General features: G+C 41.6%; 1 protein-coding gene across 12 annotated transcripts in view; it reads right to left on the reverse strand.

Annotated features, from left to right (window-relative positions):
• Positions 1-22,916, reverse strand: part of ptprfb (protein tyrosine phosphatase receptor type Fb) — a 149,787-nt gene that overhangs the window by 43,585 nt on the left and 83,286 nt on the right. For 5 of the 12 annotated variants that reach the window (XM_053486083.1, XM_053486089.1, XM_053486084.1 and 2 more), the window contains 7 exons: positions 20,534-20,803; positions 18,298-18,879; positions 16,476-16,609; positions 14,950-15,094; positions 10,378-10,683; positions 6,430-6,623; positions 2,454-2,480 (listed from right to left, as the gene is read on the reverse strand). In XM_053486083.1, the coding sequence (XP_053342058.1) occupies positions 2,454-2,480; positions 6,430-6,623; positions 10,378-10,683; positions 14,950-15,094; positions 16,476-16,609; positions 18,298-18,879; positions 20,534-20,803 (1,658 nt within the window). The remainder of the gene's footprint in view (positions 1-2,453; positions 2,481-6,429; positions 6,624-10,377; positions 10,684-14,949; positions 15,095-16,475; positions 16,610-18,297; positions 18,880-20,533; positions 20,804-22,916) is intronic. The other 7 variants (XM_053486090.1, XM_053486088.1, XM_053486085.1 and 4 more) reach the window with 3 other exon arrangements.

Below are 22,916 nucleotides of genomic sequence, written 5' to 3' on the forward strand. Positions count from 1 at the left end.
TTCAATTTCTAGAATTAATTTTAAAATTACCAGAAAATATTTATAAATAAATAGTTGGATAAAAGTTAGATTAACCGACGTGCTGTTCGGATCAGAGCTGTTATTAAAGGTTTGCCCTCGAGCCGCAGGAGGTTTTCGGATTTTAAATTGGGTCGGTGCGGTGTCACGTTCGGGCAGGACCGGCGACTACAGAAACGCACGCATGATACGATCTTCCTGTCCGATCGTTCAGCGATAATTAAACATCCTAATTACTAATCCCTGTCTGCTAGGTTACACTTTATGTTTCTCTTTTTAAGGTCAGTGAGGTTGTGTCAGATCTTTAATCACGTCTGTTTAACACCGTTTGATCAGGTCTCAAACATGCACAAACTGGACAAAAATCGTTCGGTGAATAAAAACAAGCAGCTCGCGGTTTAGCATCGTTTGTAAATAAAGTGCAGGTGTAAACTGTTATGTTTTGGCTGAGGAACTTAAACACACGTTTGAAATAAGATAATTACTCAGATTTGTCTGTCTGTCTGTGTGTGTGTGTGTGTGTGTGTGTGTGTGTGTGTGTGTGTGTGTGTGTAAGCTAAAAACAGGCCGGGTGTGTTCACTCAGCAGTGCAGCGTACGGTCACACTTCATTAGCGGCCTCATTAGGCAGTTGACACCCCGCTTTCACAACATGGCTGACTGATGGAATAAATTAAGCGATCGAAGGTGCGCGTCATGTGATTTCTGAACGGCGCCTAAGATCGATGCGTCACAAACAAACGTCACGTTTTTGATGCAAATCTGGCAGACGGAGTTTTTGAGGATTTTAACTACATGCATAAAAAGCTTTTCAGGAACTGGCGCTATTTTTATTTTTTTTTATTTAATCCGTGTCAGTATTAGCGCTTTTGCAAATCTGATCTGAATCCTGAGCGAGCTGGTGACGCTCCTGCATCTTGACTCCGCCCTCTTTTCTCCTCCTCCGTCACAGAGTCTCAGCACTAAGAGGATTTAATACCAGAAACTCAAACCGTTTCTGAGTAAAAGAGAGACGAGTATGTCGTGTCCTGACCCAGCTTGTATTACATAACCACACACACACACACACACACACACACACACACACACACTTTCTCTCTCCCTCACACACGCACACACAGAGACCATCTTTTCTGAACTACAAAGAAGCATTTGTCCTCTAGCATCTGCACTACCTTGTAAGCTAAAGGGACTGTTACTCGCGTCCACGTATTCATACTTCATTAGTTTTAATGATCCGCAAAAAAATTAGATTTCTGCAATGTTTTTTTTTAATAAAGATTTAAAATGACTCGCATTGAAAAGGTAAATTTTTCCTGGTCAAAAATTTAGCTAGAATATCTGTACCTTCGCTTTTACTAGACAAATTAAACTGTAACAATAACTAGTCTGACTTAGTTAAAATAAAATTCCTAGTATTAAAAAATAAACAATCTACTATAAATAAAATAATTATACACATTGTAAATTCTCATTCTTGCTAGTAAAAATGTATAACATAACAGGACCTTTTTTTCTGCCATTATGTCCTAATTTTTTTTGTGTGTGTGTGTGTTTTAAACTTGCTCCTCAACTTGAAAACTAAAAAACTTTCTGTAAATTATTTTTTGTCCAATTTAAAAAGCAGATTTTTTAAACCAAACTTTTATTTAAAAAAATTATAAAGATTAGAATTACACGATAAGTACATGTTTATTTTATATCTGATATCCAAGCTACTCGTGTTAGGAATAAATGAAGCAAAAGGGTAAAAATTGTGTGTCAAAAATTCCTGAACACTAAATGAAAATGAGAATGTTGTTTTACTTTAACCTAGCGCAATTAAAAAAAACAAAAAAAGAAAGAAAAAAAAGAAAGGTTATTAAGTAAATATTAATTGTTGAAAATCATTTATTTAGATTTCCAGATTTTCCATATTAACATTAAAATCTTTCCACATCTGCAGCATTTTTGTTGCGTTAAATAAATGAATGTCCATTTATTACAGTGTTTACGGTAGACGTGCTAGTCCAGTAATTACGGTAATGTTTTATATGGGAAATGTTCTTTCTGAGGTTTAAATGCTGCTGTATAATGATGTGTTTTTGTGTATACTGTAGTGTGTAGATTGTGTAGCAATTTAATATTATACTTTAAAAATTAAAATATTCTAACTTAAAATTACAATTAAATAGCCACTTCAGGCTGCACGTTCATGCTATCTGTAAGCACACACACGAAAACACACACACATACACACACACACACACACAGACAGACAGACAGACAGACATAAACCATTAGCCCCGCCCTAACGGAGAGGTGTGTTAGTTCCCAGTTAAAGGCAAAAAAAAAAGAAAGAAAAACACACACCACACACCCAAACACACACAAGGAAGCAAGAACACACAGCGTGTCCCGGCGCCGCACACCCCGGCTCACACACAGGTTACTCACATATTCCGTGGTGTCCTCAATGTTCCACTGAGCGTAGGAATCACACACACACACACACACACACACACATACACACACACGGAGGGAAAGGGAGGAGGGAGAATGAGTGAATAAAGGGTTCTAATGATGGAGGGAAAAACAAAGCATGGGTACTTTTCATTCGGTACTACTACTGATGAAAAGTGAGAATTAATCACATGCAGAGAGAAAGCAAGAGAGAGAGAGAGACAAAGAGTGAGAAAGAGGAGGAGGGAAGTAGGGAATACATCTGGTAAGAAAGACATCATTATGCAAAAAATAAACCTGAGCGTTAAGAGACAATATATACATTACGCACACTCAGCGGACATTTTATAACGTCTGTGCTTCATATGGCGTGCGATCTGGCCGGTGTTCAGTCGTCTGCTAAGAAATACTATAAAAATAAATTAAAATAACATCCCTGCCCTTGTACCTGCCTAGTCCACGGCCATTAGAACAGATCAGCACTAAGGCGCCAATACTTTTGTGCCACAGCTACCGAGAGGTACTGTTCACCTACAGAGTGGCGTATACGGTACGAGACGTTCTAACGTGTCCGCTGAGCGTGTACACAGACAAGGGAGGATGACATCATGAAGAAGAACATGATGAGGAACCTTCGTCACTTACCTGAGAACACAAGAACACGATAAATAAATAAATAAATAAATAAATAAATAACACATAATAACACACAGCGCTTAAACGGTAGCGCGTAACCGCACGCCACTCTCATGTTAGTGTCGCCATCTCGACACCTGAGTTCAGCCAATCAGAGCCCTAAGATCAGTCTGTGTACAATGCACTGCTTTGGAACTGTTTCATTTCATAATTTTACAACACATCAAAGAAAAAAAAATATATCAAAGTCTTTTTTAAAGAAGGTTAAACAAATAGGTTTGTGGAGAACCAATCGAACAGAGGGCGAGAGGCGGGCCCAGGATAACCGCTGTTGAACTTTGGGAGGGCGGAGCTAAGAGTAGCTAAGGAGGTGTGGCTAGGTGAACATCTGAGAAGACTGAAACAAGTAGCTGTTTAGAAAGGTGAAGGGGCGGGGCTACATGTGTAGCTTGAAAGGGAACAAAGAACAGGGTAGCTCAGCTAAAGAGGTAGAGTCAAGTGCAAGGCATTAAAGAGGCGAGGAGGTGGGGTCAGGTGAAATCCAGGTGAAAAGGGTGTGGCTAATTAGATGGATCCAAAAAGCCAGCTAGGACAATGTGGTTCCTGGTTAATCAATTCAGAGCTAAGAGGCGTGGTCTGGGAGATCATACAGATAGAGGTGATCTAAGGGGGCGTGGTCTGGGAGATTATACGGATGGAGGTGATCTGAGGGGGCGTGGTCTGGGAGATCATACAGATGAAGGTGATCTAAGGGGGCGTGGTCTGGGAGATCATACGAATGGAGGTGATCTGAGGGGGCGTGGTCTGGGAGATCATACGAATGGAGGTGATCTGATGGGGCGTGGTCTGGCAGATCATACAGATGGAGGTGATCTGAGGGGGCGTGGTCTGGCAGATCATACAGATGGGGGTGATCTGATGGGGCGTGGTCTGGCAGATCATACGAATAGAGGTGATCTGATGGGGCGTGGCCTGGGACATCATATGGATAGAGGTGATCTGAGGAGGCGTGGTCTGTGACATCATATGATCTAAGTGGGAGGGGCCAGGGAGGTATGGTTTTTCCCAAAAAGCTGATGGAATAGGTAGGTAGGTGTCTTCAAACACCTTACAAGTGGACGGCATTTAAAAAGGGGTGGGGCCATGTGGATAGATCTAGAGCATTCAGGGGGCGGGGCTAAAATAATTTCAAGAAACAAGTTACAGGAAACGTTACAGTGTAACACACGCTACAGACTTATTAACTCGATCACCTCCAGTTAAGGAAACATGAATTCAGGACTGTCACAACTACCTTCACACGCTTTTGATCAGGACACACACACTCCAAACTCTCACACACATATTTCATCTGCACTCAGACGCCCCACACACACACACACACACACACCACAAACTTTTTGTTCTGCGCTGAGGGAGAGCGAATCCTCCGCGGACCGGGAGCACATTTTCTCAGCGCGGACCCCTGTGGTGTTACCCCGAGCACGAAATCCCATTAACCCCGACACACACACACACACACACACACACACACACACACAATGTACTGAAGCAGAGCAGACATGCCTCATGGAATGGAAAGTGTTGGACATCATTCACGCCCCGAAGCTAAGACGAAGTGAAGCAATCTGCAAAAAGTATATATAAATGGCAAGCTCACTTTGGGGAGTAAAACTTAATCCCTACGTCCTATCTAGTGCACTCTTTGTTCAGGGATCATTACTCGGCATCGTAGAAAAAAAATTACTTAACGCATGCATGGAATCCCACAATGCACTGTAAAGGAGGAGGGAAATACCCAGGATGATGGCCTATATAGCGTACAGTGTGTGTGTGTGTGTGTGTGAGTGTGTGTGTGGATTGGGACACGCCCACAGTGCACTAACAAGGCGAGAGTGAGATTTGGAGCACGCCCTCAGTGCACTGATAAACGGTAAGACTATATAGTGTCCTGAGTGTCGTCTCAGATGCGATTCGGACACGCCCACATGCGTCTGTAAAGATGCTGACCTAGGCCGTAGGGCACGCTCACACTCGGTTTGGGACACGCCCACAGGGCGGAGATAATGAGGAGAGAGTGTTCAGATGCATGTCTGTCACACAGAGTGAAGTTCACAACTAAATTGAATTGTAGAACAACCCACACATACACACCCACTCATACACACACACACACACACACACACACACACACACAGCACTGATGCAACTTCGAAGGCAAAGAGAAACCCTGAGGGCTGCTTGTTTTTCCTCTTCGCCAGGCAGAAGGTGTGTTACATCCATAATGCAGCGCCTATACATTTTGTATATAACCCACACACACACACACACACACACTCTCGCTATGTGTCTCACTTCATTAACACAACAACTAAACAGGCGCTGATTAAAGAACGCGGTGCTCGTGTCGCTCCATCAGAGACATCAGGACGGTGCGGTGGCCGGATCGGAGTCGACACGGTTAAATTTAGCACTGGAACCAGGGCACTGTGTGTGTGTGTGTGTGTGTGTGTGTGTGTGTAGGCTCTAGGTCTGTCCTTGTTCAGAAAGAAAGCACACTTAAATCGCCCACACATACAAATAACTACTACTACAGTGTAGAGAGAGAGAGAGAGACGATACAACACGACTACAGCTTAAAAGTCACTGCTACAGGGTTTTTTTTTTTTCATATAAACTATAATCTATTCTAGAAAGCGATCAACACCCCGCCTTCCCCCCCTCCATCCTGACCAATCACTATCAGACATTCAACAGCTGCTAATCTGACGGAGAGGAAGACTCACGACACGCCGGTGGAGACAGATTAAAAATGTATAGGTGCTCCGTGTACGAGAATTCCCTGACGTCTCAAAAAAAAAAAAAAAAAAAAAGTGTGATCTCCTCCTGCTTTAAAATATTCATGAAAATCCAAATCCCTCTTAAGGATTACTGTCTTCCCTCTGCCTCGGCGCACACACACACACACACACACACACACACACACACACACACGCTCGTTTCTCCAGGCTGTAGTCCTTATTTTAATGCGATGTGAGTAAAAAAAAAAAACCCACTCCAGCACATGTAAAGAAATCTAAATAAATATATAAATAAAATGAATAAACAGTAAGAAGGCAGTGCATATGTATCAGAGCCTACGGCGGATAAAAAGGGCTTTGAAAAGGCCAGGCACGTTCTGCTCCAGTAGAAATAATAACAAGTTGCACAAAAAAACAAACAAACGTGATAATAATATTACAATATGTAAATGTCAGATGGCGCCGCCCTGCTGGTGGAACATAGTAACTGAAAAAGAAAAAGGCGATAACCATAGTGATGCTGATGTGTTTACCTGGGCTTCAGGCAGCGCTACGTCCATGATGTTCGGCTGCCCTCGCGGCTCACCGTTCTCCAGCCGAGAGTAAATCACCTGATAGCCGCGGATCTGACCGTGCTGCTTTCCCGAGAGCGGCGGCTTCCACGTCACGCGGATAGCCGTCGAGTTGATCGCTTCGACCTCGACCTTACGAGGAGGAGCTCCAGGCACTGTGTAGGGAATATATGCATATGTAAGTATGGGTTTTTTTTGGGTGGTGGTCGGCGAGAGGGGGGTTTACAGGACACACCCAAAGTTTTGGTAGATCATCAATGAATTATTTCCTTACTTTTTACACACACTGGCTCCTAAATAAATTTTTAAAAAATTAAATGTTTATATGTTTGCATCTAAGAAGGTGAAATCAAAAGTCGCAGTTTCTAGGTTCTGCATTCCTACAGGTGGCACAATCTGAACTATTCACACATTGGCAGCATTTTGTGTGGCAGCATCCAGAAGTAAATTATTAGCTAAGGTTGTAATAAAAAATACATTTATTTTTTTTATAAATTTGGATATTTATAAAATATAAATAGAATCGGCACCTGGGCATCGCGATAATATTGGATCGGCTCGTCCCTGGTGATTCTTATCCCTACATTCCATATATATATATATATATATATATATATATATATATATATATATACATTCTTCTCCATATTTCTCTTTTTTTATGTTTTTTTTTGGATTGATGTTGATGTTTAAATCTAGCTGTTTATTCGTAATTCAGTGTATTTTTTAATATTTTCAGTTTGTTGGTTGTATTTGGTTATAGTTATAGTAATAGCTACAGTGCGATTGATGTTCTCTATTACAGTAGACGTCATTATTTTTGTTTTGCTAAATAAAAAGCAAATTGTTTTAATTGTAAACAGTTTTTTTAAGTTTTCTTTTTTTTAGGATAAAACTTTTAAAAATATACTTTTTGAATTAGGCTTTGGAGAGCCATGAAAGTTTTGACAAGTTCCATGTAGGAAATAAAAAAAAAAAAAAAGCAAATTGTTTTAATTGTAAACAGTTTTTTTAAGTTTTCTTTTTTTTAGGATAAAACTTTTAAAAATATACTTTTTGAATTAGGCTTTGGAGAGCCATGAAAGTTTTGACAAGTTCCATGTAGGAAATAAAAAAACTGCACCAGGGTAGGCACATAAAATAAAATAAAAAAGGAAAAGTTGCATAAATACAAAAGTCAATAAGGAATATGAATTTTAAAGGCTGTATCTTGTTAACACCCCACCTAACAAATACCTCAGGGTGCCAGGTACTAAAGCATATTTTGTAGCTCGGTGTGGAAAAGCGAAGAAGAAAAGGCCCCGACTCGTCCCTCAGACGCAGCGAGCAGTAAAAATGAGAAAGTTAGCATGCATCTGAGAATAGAATTAGCATGCACCTCAGGGCACCGGGACTAAAGCGAAATTTATTATGTTGCTCAGCATCAAAGTAGCGTATATGTTTTAATGTTCTTTTAAACCCCACACACACACACACTCGCACACACACACACACTCACAAAATCTTAGTGGTTAAGTTTCTCAAGCAAACCGATACGCCTAGTTTCTCTCAAACCCTAAAGCCTTTCTTCTTCTTTTTTGCATTAACTTTGAAGTTGAAAGTAGCTGAACTGTTTTTTTTTTTTTTTTTTGGAAGGACTGACAGGAAAAGAAAAAGAAAAGGTGACCAAAACATATAAATATATATTTTTAACAGACTTTAATATAAAAACAACTGCTGATAAAACGGTTAAAAAAATTGAGAAAAAAAAACATCAGTGCTTATTTTATTTTATTTTTTTATTTTTTTATTTTATTAACCAGTTATTAGACTAAAAGATCTAGGATTTAGGACAGGCCACTATCATGCTGATAAACTTTCACTTAATAATTAAATCTCTAATTTTAAACTTAGACGTCTGTGTAACTACAGGCCTTTATATGCTTGTTAACGTCTTCCCAAAGAAAGTGCACTTGTGACAAGTGTTCTGTTTACGTGGTACCTCTTGGGCCATCCAGAGATTATTTTTAGACTTGAGTCAATTTACCACGTTCCTTAAAACTCTTAAAGAAATATGATGATCCAGCAAAACCTTTAGAAGTCATAAAGGAAACTCGTTTCAGCATTGCAAAGAGAGAGAGGAGAATTAAGGATAGTAAAGTGTGTGTGCGTGTGTGTGTGTATGTGTGTGAGGAAATGTGATGAAAAACTTGTTAATTACAGTAGAGAAACTTCAAATACATTAATTATAGATGGCGGTCTTGTGGGATCCTGGAGAAGTGGTGGAAAAACAAGTTAGTAAGAGAAGAATTAAAAAAAAAAATTAAAAAAGACACTTGAAGAGAAACGAGTAAAAAGGAAGCAGGAGAAGAAGGTTCTGGATGAAAGGTGAACGAAAAGAGAGAAGATGAAGGGAAGAAAAGTAAAGGGTGGAGTCGGGATGAGTGGGATGTCCCCGAGCCAGAAGAGGAAGAGAATGAACAAGGGGCTGAAATGAACTGTAAAGGGAATGGAGGGGAAAAAAGGAGAGCTCTGTGTTCTGGTGAAGGAAAGGAGGGGCAGGAGAAAACCTCAGCCCTCCAGCACCACGCGAAAGAGCGTGAGGAGAAAAGCCTAGTGTGTCCAGGAGAGCGAAGCAAATCCGGTTATTTGCAGACAAAGCGTGTGTTGTCTACTGAGGGACTGCTTGTATCCCGTCTCGCATGAAACGCCGCTGCTCTTATCAGACTGGTGGACTTCGCACTTCAAGGTAAAGGCTTTCAGTCGGGTCTCAAATCGGGGGAATGATTTGAAAAAACAGCCTGAGAAATGCTGGGATTTTTATTCCGATCCTTTATAAGTTCCTACACAGGCCAGCACGCTCCTCATTTACAACTGGATAACACCAAGTCAATCCCCAAGCCCCAACTGCTCAATGCTCTCGGTCACTCACAATCCTTCATATATGTTCCACCCCCCAGAAAGAGGAATGGAAATACAATGTCTAGAATATACAGTATGAGGAATTGCATTACGTGACCTTTCTGACCAGCGTACCAACCCCTGACTGTGTGTGGGTCCAATGGACCTTAAGAGTAAAGCAGTATCTCTAATGGGATTTGACGTCATCTTCAGGTCAACCTTTGGCAGTAAATATTCCTACAAGACCTGTGGCTACATTGACGTCAATCAAGACAAGGTTGTTGCGTTAGCCGCCTCACGCTCTGCTACCTTGAAAAAATATGTAAGGGGACACAATGAGAGTCCACCACTCTCCACAAAGAGCAATCGTCCTGTTATCTTGGAATACACCTTGATACCCGATGAGCAATCCCCTCTCTAGATGTTCAGGAACACAGCGTCGTGCTAGGAAACGTTTAAGAGTGATAGAGTATGTTTATTGAAAGGCCTATATCCATCAATTAGCAACCTGGATATGTTTAGAACATGAAGAAGAACATTGTTCAAGAGCTGGTGGACCAGGAACTCGCAGAAGAGTCGGCATTTCAGAACCAATCTCCGTTCAAAATGTTCAACAGTTTGACCTCGCTCAGGGTTGTGAAGTTTTGTCGTCCATGCTAATAGCTTATTTATTTAAGGTCTTAACAATAAACCAATTAAAGTTTAACTTTAAGCACTTATAACCATCAATCTCGTAAAATGAGGTTTAAAACAAAAATCAATAATGCACTGGCTTGCGTCTTTAGAAATGATTTTTAAGTCACAATTATCCTTGTGGTTAAAGGGAATATTAGCAGAGACATGGTAGAAACCAGTAGAGACATATTAGAAGGTTAGATGGTAAAGGCAAGAAGAAGCAAGAAGACTAGAAAGACCTCACAAGTCAGTTAGCAGCCGGGAGTTAAAATGAAAAAAGGACAAGAGCGGGAAGTAAAGTTCAGATTCCAGGCGGAAATGTGGCGTCTTTCAGACAGGACTTTAGAGACGTACCATCCTCGTTGGTTCGGATGCGCACTGGCGCGCTCTCAGGCCCAGGTCCGACGTCGGTGTGAGCCCTGACCCGCACCACATACTCCGTCCACTTCCCCAACCCATCTATCATAACACTGGTGGCATCCGCTCCAATATCCGTCACCTCGTGCCGCTCGGTGTCCTCGCCGTTCACCGCCTGGTAGCTCACGGTGTAGCGGACGATAGCGCCGTGCCTGCTGGCAGCAGGAGGTGGCACCCAACTCACCTTAATGCTGGTGGAGCTCAGACTGAGCACCTGAACGTCCTGAGGTGGAGCTGACGGTGCTGGCGAAGGCAATGGAATGGGTGTCAAACAAAATGGAAACAAACTCGGGTCAAATTAAGAAGAAGGTCCACACGTCTAGGATGGAAGGTTAGCCAGATTCTTATCGGTTAGGGAGCGGATCAAGTGAGCCAAAGGTTGGGGGTACATATTTTAGGACTGTAGGAATTCTGTGTTTAGATTGGATTGGATTGAATTTGATGCTAGCTTTGGATACAAGAATGAATTACAAATGATGTAAATTAGTTTGTTTAAAAGTTTTATTTATTTTTATTTATCAATTTTATTTTAATTCTCATTCATGTCCAAGCTGATGTTTCTCGTTCTGGCGAATCTCATGGAATTTTGCTCATAAATCACAGTGTAACTGTAACAGTACTGTATCTTCTCCTGGTGATTTACCCGAAGACGTTGGGATTTCTGATGGCTTGATCTGGTTTCCATGGTCACCGTGCGCTACCATTGTCCGAACACAAAACGCGACGGCTCGTTAAATCGATATCTCGATTCGGCTCTAGCGTATGTTCAGTGTTACTGTTTTCTCAGTCGCCTAGCGACAGCATCCTCACGACGTGAACAACAAGTGGAAGCGGCTACAGAAGAACAAAAAGTAAGCGTTTATCTTCGACAGATGGTAACGACGCCTGCGTACGCATTTACGGTCCCGCTAAGTGAGCCGTCTTCGTTTGTGTTGTCAAATTACAAACCTAATCTGATTTCATGCCTGGGGCACAAAGTCTCTGTTTTAATTTTGTTTTTGTTGTGTTTCCTTCAAGCCTAGTTTCACCGAATTTGAATATTTAGAAGTTTTTAATGAGTACAAATGGGGCTTCAGTGAAAACGGGGGTGGCGGCGGAAAAGACAGCGCGGTGAGGCTGATATCAGGAGACACTGATCTGTCAATCTTTGGCTCGCTTTTCCACGGTGTGTGTGCATGTGTGTGTGTGTGTGTGTGTGTGTGTGTTTTGCTTCTTGCATGTTTAAATGTCGGCTCTCTGGCTCGAAGACAGTGTCTTTTTTGTGTTTGTCAGGATTCCAAGTGTCAAATCTAAATGTACTGCTTAGAGCAGGGATGTGTGTGTGTGTGTGTGTGTTAGGTTGGCAGGTTATTTGTACTCATTTTAGGCAATCCCCCCAATGACAGGCCAATTTTAATTAAATCTCTGCCAAATGATGAAAAGGTGAATCTGGCAAACTTTCCACAGCTCAGAGGTGTGAGAGAGAGAGAGAAAAAAACACAACACACAACAACAAAAAACTTCAACATAAATAATTGAAAGAATCGCTTCTCAATAATCTATGACTTAATAAAAACAAAAGGTACAAGTTCATGCATGTCTTTAAATAAATAAATTATAAGGAACAAAAAAGAAAAAAAAACTTAAAAAAAAAAAAAGAAGAACAAACAGGGAATGAAAGTTTTTTTGTTTAGGAACCAGAGCCTGGCTGGAATAGTATCACCGCTATCAGGGTTGCCATATTGGGTGTTTTGCTTCCTAATCAAATGTTCAATAAGAGATTGTACTGCACCTGTTTTTGGACGACTAAAGAAATCAATGTTTGGATCATTTTTGAAACGACTGAAAACAAAGTCATATACTTGTCATTATAATCATTACGATGATGTTTTTATTAAGTAAGGAGTCTCCAGTCTCAGCACCTTGTAACCCTCTGAGTTTAAGCCGTAACTTTATCTTTTGGACATTTTCGGGAGTTTTTTCACTTTTTCTGTCATCAACATCACAACATAGCATTTCATTCTTTAATTATTTTAATTCATTCCTTAATTCTTGGAGCTCTACAAAAGTGTGTGTGTGTGTGTGTGTGTGTGTGTGTGTGTGTGTGTGTGTTTTAAATACTCTGTTTGCATTACCCTATAGATAATGCATTCTTCAACCCTTAAACACCGTCTGTTTCACTACTCCTCCAAATGCGCCATTTCAACCTGTTCACTATCCAGGCTTCTACTGTCAGAATTGAAAAGTTCAGTTTTTTTTTTTAAATGAGCCCAAATCCTGTCAAAAACCTTTAATGTCTATAAAAATGACAGCACGTTCACGCTAACACTGACAACGCCACTGCCAAGACACGGTGATCCGTCCATCTGTCCTCGGTTCCGCGCACGTCTTCATGTCAGCGTCCTACAGAAGCTTCACAGCTGCGGCGGAGACGTTAACGAAGCAGGACGTCGCTCAGACAGACCCCCAGACTCAGGTTTTATTTTAGCGATGAGTGAGAGACGTGAGACGTGATACGGCGTGAGCCTCGACATGAGCGAGGGGGAAGTCGCAGGCTAACACCTTATTGAACTTAATAAACATATTAAACTTTTACACAGAGAAGTGCGTAACATTAACAACACCTCTGCAAAACACTGATGCTGAATTATAGACGATAACGACACGTGAGGAGTCCGAACACGACTGAGATACGAAACAAAACCAATGGTATCGATTTAACATCAAATGTAGCAAGAAGTTTAGAACTCAGTGATACATTTGTTGCTAAATCTTTTTAAAGGGGTTTCGTTTCCAAAATCTGATTTAAAAAAAATACTGCAAACAAAGAAAACCGACAAATAACTAAATAAATACATATAAATAAAAACCACCATACAAATTATAAAGTGTAAACGTTGGCTAGTTTCTGTAAGAGAAGAGGAATAATCCACTACAGGACATGTTATGGGGAAATAATCAACTTTGCTTCCTTACACCATCTTGTCGTTGATTATTTCCCTACAACAGCATGACATGGAGTGTTTTACACTGCTTATGGATATGGCTTAAAAATGTAAATTAAAAAAAAAATTGTTTAAAATTGTAAAAACAGTGTCCTGTTATAGCACCAAGTAAACAAAATAAAATTGGTTTTAAAACATTAAAAGCTATTTTAAGTAAAATAACGTGTACTGTATAGTATGTGTCGTCCAGGCGCTAAACACGCTACGTCTAAAAGTAAAGGCGCCGGTGCACATCTGTGCTTCCTCATGAAGCTTCCATAAAGACGTAATTTCGCGAAACGTTCTCATCACTTTGAGCTAAGCGTAACGCACAGACGTAGTAGCTGCCCTTCAGTAGTGTTCGTTCGCGCCCACGATCCCTTTCGCGAAAACTATTTCTATGAAACTCAAACTGTGACTTTAAAATTTGGCATTGAAAACAAAACCGAACATAAGAGAGAAACACTGGAACTGAAACACAGCAGCTGTACAAGTGGTGACGAGGAAGTGCGGCACTAAAATAAAAAGGACTTGTGCTACAAAGGAAAACTCGTACATTTAAAACAAAACAACAACAAAGAAATTGAAGCTTTTGATACAAACTGAACTTAATATTTTTACCCAGTGATTATGACCTTACTACGTTTTTTCTTTTTTTGTCTAAATTTTCAGCAGCAACTGCTTTAATTTTTTTTTTATGCTGACGGAATTCTTTTTTTTCTCAGTGTCCTTGTTGTTCAGTTGTAACTTTGTCACTTTTTGAGATTGGGTTTAAGTGGGGTGGGGCTTCTAGGGGAGTGGCTAAGAAAAACACATTCTGTTATAATAATCTGTATGTAATATAACAAAAATGTGTTTTTATTAAACTTCCGATACATTTTCAGTGTTTTAACACTAACATTGGCTTTTCCCCTCGGGTTTTGTTTTTAACATCAAACAATAAGGTCCATATTTGAGCTCCAGAAATGTTAGGCATTAAAAGACTGTTGATTAGACGCCAAACCCAAAGACAGATTTGCTTTGACTCCGCCCTATTCCGTATTTCTCTCTACTGAAAAAAAAACAACCACCACCACCACCACCTTGATTAGCATATTTTCATTACGTTGTTTATATTGACACTATATTATAATATTATAATCGTGCTCTTCTGAACAACGAAATTCCTGAAAAGAAAATACACTTGTATAGGCTTCTCTTGTGGATAATATTAAGTTTAACTTTATATCGTATCGTATAATCATATCGTTTCTCTCCTTCACTCTGGTTGTTAACGTACATTACTGGATCTCTGGTAAACAACTTCACCGCAAAACTCGAAACAACGGCGACGAGAACGCAAGGAAACGCACCGCACCCTCCGGCCGAGTCATCGGACACGGGAAATCCCTCGTTCAGGAAAAAAGGATGATTAATGACGGAGGCAGGAGAGGGACATGAGGACAGAAAATCCGCGGCTGTCCCTGAGCAGCAGGGTGAATTCTTTATTCCTTTATTTTTTCTAGGTTAGTGTCGACAGAACAGGAGGAAAAAGCAGAGCACTTACTGGACTGAGCGGTCCTGGCTTCGATGGGTTTGGTGAAGACCCCCAGGCCCATTTCGGATCGGGCAGCGAGGGAGAACAAGTACAGAGTGTCTGGCTTCAGGCCTTCCACGGCGTACGACCCAGCCGGGATGAAGGTGACACGAATCTGCAAAAAAAAAAAAAAGAAACATGGAAAAACCTTTTTTTTTAGTTTGACCTTTTTAGTTCACTTTTTCAAAGACGTCCGTATCTCGGTATCTTGGATCTGTGACCGAGCGAGCTTCCCTTTGAGGTTTTAATGGGTTTTGCTGATGAAACTAGCATTACGCTAATCATGCTATAATATCAAGAAAGTGATTTATTTTTAAAAAATATAAATTAAAAAGATGCAATAAATTCTATATAAATAATAAATTAAATAAAAAAATAATGCTCCTATTTTTAAAGACTTCATCAATTTATCATGTAAACAGTCTAGAAAACAGAACATTTTTACTTTATAAAATATGACTTAAACACAAACAGAAAGTTTTCGTACCTTATGTTTTTTATTCTTTGAATAAACAAGGACTAAAAAAAATCTTATCTAAAAGAATTAAACATATTAGGCGAGGGTTATTACATCATAAAATGTAACAGCCAATCAGGTTCAAGTATGCAAATGAACTTAATGTAACATTGCACGAAAACCGAAAGCGTTTTCTAAATAATTTCACATTAACACAGTGTATAATAAGCTTTTTAAAATTAATTTTAATAAAAGTAAAAGTGTTGGCACTGAGGTTTCTTGCGTCATAAACGATAACAGCCAATCAGGACCGTGTAAGAAATACAAGCTGTGAGAAAAGAAATGTAAATTCGAGTCATGTTTAATTTGCATATCCATTTAATTTGAATGTTGTAATGAAGAACAAGTGTAACTGCATCAGCCAATCAAATTTTAGTCTTTTAAATGCAAATGAGACGGAGCGTGACGTGGGGGGTGGAGCTCCAATTTGCATATTTATAGACTCTGAATCTTGTACTGAATGTGAAAGTACGGAATCCGTCTGATTTAAATGTTTGTTTTTCTGGTGGTGAGAAAACACTCGTAGCGCACACGTTCTACGTTATTATTGTTCCTGTTACGTTACACTAATGCACTGTTCTGATGCCTCGTCACAACCCTACGGTCCACAGCCACATTTCAGCTGCAACCGGAACCCTGAACGATCAGAGCGTTCGAAAGGCATCTGCTCTCAACATGGGCCGATTTTACCCGCGTCTCCTCCACATGGCGCGTGAATTTTTGCCAAGACTTGATTCTGCGAATCTGTTCTCGGTGGCCATTGATTAGACAGTCCTTCTATTTTTAAAGCCAAAACAACAAATCTACAAAACCTCACCCTCTCCAAATGCCTTCGGGCCGCGCCGCCAAATGTCAATCCGCACCATTATGTTTGATTGCGAGCCGCCGCCCTGAATCACGGCCACGTCGGTTTTAATGACCCCCCGCATGGACACTAATAACAGAGAGACAGAAAGAGAAACTGGCAGCGCCGCCGTACCTTGTTGTCAGATCCGGCCTCCCAGTAATGCAGCTCGTACAGAGTGATCGGCTCTTGAACGGGCCACAGCCACTTCAGGACGATCCTGCTGTCGGGTTCGGCTTCGGCCTCGAATCCAGAAGGCTGCGCCGGGACTGAAGAGGGAAAGAAATCAGTCAAGAAATAATCAATAAACCTGATCAGCAACTATCAGGAGGAGCTCAGAGGTTGAGACGTTAGGCAAAAGATCATAAAGTCACGGGTTCAAATCAAAGTCACTTGTTCAACAAGACCCCTGAACCCTTTAATGTTTAATTAAACCCTAATGCATGTTAAATTTTAACACCGTCCCGGCCACCGTACACGTATTAGGAAGTGGAATATTCGTGAACCTTTCTGAATCTATCAATAATTCCTAAAACAATAGAACCAAATATACAAAAATTAAGCTGAATTTTAGTCAAATGTTATTAAAATTGCAATCGAAAACTGTCCCGTTCTTACTGGCGATAAATTTGCTAGTTTCTAAAAATTTATATCTTAAAAGAAATTATCAAAAAAATTTATTTGCAGAAAGAACAAGACATTTTTTGTCTGTGATTTTATTAACATTCGACTATAAATAATAAAGCTTAATAATTTTATATTTGTTGTTTGTTGTAATGTCATTATCAGAAATTATAGACACTGTAGGTGGGTTTGGCTGAAGTTAAGATTATTTCACTTGCAGTGATTAAGATGTCATGTTTACATCAAAACCCCAGAATCTAGAGCTCGAATGAGGAAATACTAAAGCAGCTATCAAGACCTAAACCTCAGCTACGATCGTTTACACCCTGAACCCGATTACAGAACCAGAACCAGAACCTTCAGTCCTGGAACAGTATACTGTAATGGCGGCCTTATTGGAAAACAGCAGTCGCATTCCTGTTCTTGCTAAACACTTTGCATTAATTAGTCCACCACTAGGCCACGCCCCTAAACAAGTAACATGTAAATTTTTGCACCAGGAAGCTGGAACTGACGTAGACGTGGAACTTAGACGATGTATCCTGAGTTCGGACTTAAACATGTGTGTGACATCACCACTGATTCTGGAGTAACGGAAAAAAAAAATCTAAAGATTTAAAAAATGACTTAAATGATACAAGTTTAATCGAGACTTCAAGATAAATAAATAAATAAATAAATAAATAAACAAATAAACGTCTTGTCACACTTGTAATCTTATCTGGTTTGCGCTCGTCTTTAAGTGCGCTTGTGTTTTTGCGCTTGTGTACTTACTAAAGTATATCCATCTCTTACTTTAGTAAGTACATACTGTATATTTATTTAATCCACTGCAGGGAGAATGGTTCACCTCGGCAAAGCTTTGAACTTTGTACTCCACACACACACACACACACACACACACACACACAAACACACACACACACACACACACACACACACTAGTCCCAGATCCTCGCTGTATTCATTCTTTTTCATCGGTGCACAAAAAGCTACATCTCTCTGAGCTGTCACAAAAAAAATACGACAAACTAAAATCTGAAGCACTGAAGTGAATTTCAACAGAAGCAGCTTTTAGTAAAAGAAAAAAAAAAACCTGGCTTTTTATTTATTTCTAGTATTTTTCGGACTGGTTGGTGCGTGAAGTTTGCTTCCTAAGGTTTGAGCGCATAGTGAAACAGTTTTCCTTCTCAGCACACACACACACAGACACACACAGACACACACAGACACACACACTGTGGCGGCTCACTTGGGGGCGTGGCCTAAAGCTTAAAGGACGAGACAGACGGTACACTGATTGATTTAAACCATGTCTTTGATCAATACGCACCTCCTTGCTGTGTTTTGACCTGCAGGACGTCAGACGGAGGACCGTCTCCTACGGACGTGAAGCCCAGGACGCGGAGGCTGTATGTGACGTTGGTGATCAGGGCGGAGATCGTGGTGAGCCGGCTGTCGTCGGTGTTGTGCTTCAGCCAGGCGCTGAGCTGCGCGTCCGGATCGGTCGTGTAATAGACGCGATATCCGCGGATCTGCCCGTTGGGTTCCTCTGGCGGTTCCCACTGCACCAGCATGGTGCTGGAGCTCAGCATGCGCGCCTGAACGTGCAGCGGAGGGGACGAGGGCGCCTGTTCGCTGGTGCGAGTATCCACGGTGTCGCTCGGCGGGCCGCGCCCGATGTTGTTCACCGCCATGACGCGGAACTCGTACTCCGAGTACGGACTCAGCCCGCCGATGCTGTAGCGCGTCGTTGCGACGCCGTCCACCTCCTGGTACCTGCTGTCGGACGCTTTGGAGCGGTACTGGATCATGTAGTAGGACACGGGTTCCGGGTTCCCGGAGTCCCACGTCAGGGTGACGCTGGTGGCGGTGGTCTCGGTTACGGTCAGGGAGGTGGGGGGTTTGGGAAGCGCTGAGGAGATAAGGAGCAGATGAAGGTTTCAGAAACTTTCACAAAAGAAGACAAATACTTTTTTAAAAAGTAAAGAAAAATTTTTTTTTTGTGGATACCTCTGACGGCCCTGGATTCTTTTCTACATGATAACGTAACATTACGTTTGTGTAAATAACGTATCCTAATAATAATACCCGCCATACTGGAACGCATAACGGAGACAACGAAGTGAGATGTCTGGATATTTAGCAATGGAAAGATGTGAGAGTTAACTCTTAGCAAGTTAGTATGTATTATTTAGCGGAGTACTTCCCTAGTAGTCCTTAGCTAATATATTCAATATATTTAAGTAGCTATTAGGGGGGGGGACCACCAGGGGGCGCCTGATAGTGTATTATCACCATACACAGGTACCAATTCGATTTGTATCACTTTTCTAAACAAACAAATAATTAAAAAAAGATAGTAATTTGCTTCTACGACACATGACGCTGTTTAAAGCCAAACCCTGGCTTTTTTAAAAACTTTTGGAAACCAAAGTGGCGCTCTTGTTCGTTGGAATATGTCCAATTGACAACATTACAAACTAAAAGTCTCCAGGTCGTGTTAAGCTGACACTCCCCTGATAGAACAGTAGCTTTTCTGCGGATAACAACGACAGCTGCAGATTCTTAGCTACTGTACATTAGCTAAACGGTAGCGTGTTACATTTGCGTAAATAACATAGCTTGATAACATGCCACTTATATCGTAAACGATGATAAAAAACGAGGTCCAAAAAAACCTCCCATCATCGTCATCACCCGGCTACGGTCACTTGATATTCCTTGCGAGTGAGACACCGCCGGGCCGCTGAAACACATTCTGAATCAATTTTATTGACCGTCGGAGACAGAACCCTCGCAAAGTGCGAGAGAAATATGGCACAGCTCGCCTGGAACGCTGGATTTGTGTGAGGGAGCGAGCGAGAGAGAGACAGGACAAGTAAAAAGGGCAGGTGAGCGAGTCAGGAACACACATTCTCGTGTCATTAAGACTCGCGGGCAGCCTGTAGATAAACGTCCGCGACACTCTCCCAGCCGATATTGATTGCTGAAGTGTGAAAACGCAATCGATAGAGTAAGCGGTTTCTAACGCAAGTCCCGGGGTGTCTGGTGGGACCAAAACACACTCTGAGAGCGTGCTGAACATTCGCTCCGGACGAAAACAAGCTCGGAGTGATGGGAAAAAGAGCACGACGATCAGACACGAGACAAATGTATTAGCGCCGTATTTAAAGCGCTAACGCTAGATTAAGCACATTTGTGACTTATACAGTAGTAAAAGCAGCTTATTTTTTTTTACATTTCATTGATCAAACCGCTCCTCCATCTATTTTGTTGTTTTACAAAGTTTCCAAAATCAAAAGCCGTCCTGATGATAAGCTAACCGTCGTGTCAGGTCTGAGACCGTGGCCCGTTGCGAGGCTACAGTTGCTGTCCCTCTATAGAACGGTGTCTGTGACTTAACTCTTTTAAAAAGTTTATTATATGAACCATCAGAGGAAAAAAAAACCTAAATAACTCACCTATTATCTGTGTATCCAGGCAACATAATGACCAGCGTTCCCATGGAGCAGAAACTCCACATTTACACACTGGCGACCATTAAGGAGCAAAAGACTCAACGTTACCTTTGACTGTAACCTGCGCCGTGGCTTCGATCATCCCCAGAGACGACATGGCCACGCAGGTGTAGTTGGCCGACTTGCGGATGTTGGTGAGTTCCAGCACGTTGCGTCCCACAGGCATTTCCTCTTCCTTGGTGAGCTCGGTCTCTCCGGTCATCCACTTGACGTAGGGCATCGGGGCTCCCACGGCCACGCAGGTGAGATTAGCGCTGCCACCTGGCATCACCTCCTGGTCGCTGGGTGGGATGGAGAATCGGGGCGGGACCCGCCGTACTGAAACGGAAAGAACGGAGTGAGACGTCTGGAGATTTAGAGATGCGAGGGTCGGAAAGATGCGAGAGTCGACTTCTAGCAAGTCGGGTAAGTATTATTTAGCGGAGGACGTCTTTAGTAGTTCCTAGCTTGTGTATCTAAATAGGTACTAGTGACAGGAATCACCAGGGAGCGTCCGATACCCGCATCATCATCATACACAGATACAGGTTCGATTTGTATCGCAATTTTGAAAGATAAAGAGGTAGATATATATTTATATTCTAAACAAACTAAAGCAAATAATTTACTTCTACCACAAAGGACACTGTCCTGCCTGAAAACGCCCTGCTCAGTTTGACCTATGGGATTATAGAGGAACTGATAGGATGGTTCCAGTTCCTCACCCGGTTCTCTGACCGAACATTTGCTTCCTTTTCCATCACCATGAGAAACCGAAAGACATTTCTTTAAAATAGCAATTTGGAATACAATCCGCGCGGCTACAGACAGATATTAAAGATTAGCAGGAGGACAATGAAGTCCCTTTCAGGTAGATCAGATTAAGCAAGATATCTCGCCAATGTTCAACTTTATTGAACGTGTTCTTTTATTTATTTTTTTACTTATTGTTTTCCTCGTTCCTTTCGATTTTTGTCTAATCCAATCCTTTGCGATTACAGGGTGTCGATAGCGTGAGATCGTCGGCGTGTGCTGCCGTTTGGGGCTATCTAGATTGCAGCGCCGGGAGAAAAGCCCGTGGGACACGCATTGTTCAGCGAAGCCTTTTTTTCCTTCCATCTCTTTGTGCAGCTCTGATATGCAGATAAGCTGACATTATAAAAGAGGTTCCCATGGAGATGAGAAAAATGGGGCCTGTTGACGTTTTGCGGAGAGACAGAGAGAGACAGTGAGAGCGCGAGAGAGAGGAAGAATGGACTATCGGCATGGAGGCTGATCTGAATAGCTAAAGGAAGGAAAGATGGCCCGGGATAAGCACGTCGTCTCTCAGCATGAAGGAGAAATCAAGGGCGAATAAAGAATCTCATGAGGGAGATGAAGGTTAAAAACTGCGCCTTTACAACACAACACCAAGTCCTATTGTGCTTCTGCTCGTTTATTGTTTCCCTCGCGGTATTCAGCGTGCGCCGAGATGACTATCTTGTCTCTTTTGTTGCGAAAGTAGCCTTCGATTAATTATTTTCTTAAGCGCGTGCTCATAGTCGTTCCGGTAGAAACGCCGAATAAACTTGGTCGCATTAACGGCGCTCTCCTGAGGTCTCCACGGAGAACCGCTGCGGGCGCTAATTGGTTTTCCTCACCAGACCAAATGAAAATGGATTTTCAAATATTTCTTAATTTGCCCAGGCAGTCACGGCAGTCGCGCTAGCTATCCAACCCGCCCCCGGCTCATTAGCGTCCGACTCGGAAAAACCAGAAGTCTTGCTGTTCCTAGATCCGCGTCGGCTCTTTGTTTCAATTAGACGCAAGACAGGACGGGAAAAACTTAACAACACCAACGTGTCTTAAAGACGATCGGGAAAGGCGATGAAGCTGAAGATATTTTTCAAACTAATAACTGGGAATGATGTCGGTCGTCAGCGTGAGAATGCGGCCGTGACAATGGAGTCGTAATGAGAAAGGAAAAAAAAAAACAAAGTTGTGGTGGCACACTTTCTTTTTAATAAACGTGACGCGAGGTGACGCAATCGCATATCACAACATAACGACAGAGCGTATGCGGGTTTGAGCAAATCAGGAAGCTGAAAAGAGAAAATGAGAAAACACGGCAAGGCAAGGCGGGAAAGCAGAGCGTGCAAGCTAAAAGAAAGAAAAGCAGGACACTAGATGCTAGGAACATCAAACACAACCACGTTGATGCGTCTCAGCAAGCGATAGAGAGACGGTTTAACCATCAGCAGCAGGTCATGAAACGACCTGCAATTGCAATAAAGTCAAAACATGACATCACGCCATTTCAGTGCTGTTCGCGTCAGCATAAAACCAGGGTTTAGTTTAATTATTCGATCTGATGATGAGGTCATGATTTAAAAAAAAAAAGTTTTTTCCCTCTTGCTGCAAAGAAGTAATGCTGATCCTGCAGTCTCTGAACCGAAAGAACGAAACGTCAACC

This window comes from Clarias gariepinus, chromosome 25 (genome assembly GCF_024256425.1).
Source record: "Clarias gariepinus isolate MV-2021 ecotype Netherlands chromosome 25, CGAR_prim_01v2, whole genome shotgun sequence".
Lineage (NCBI taxonomy): Eukaryota > Metazoa > Chordata > Actinopteri > Siluriformes > Clariidae > Clarias > Clarias gariepinus.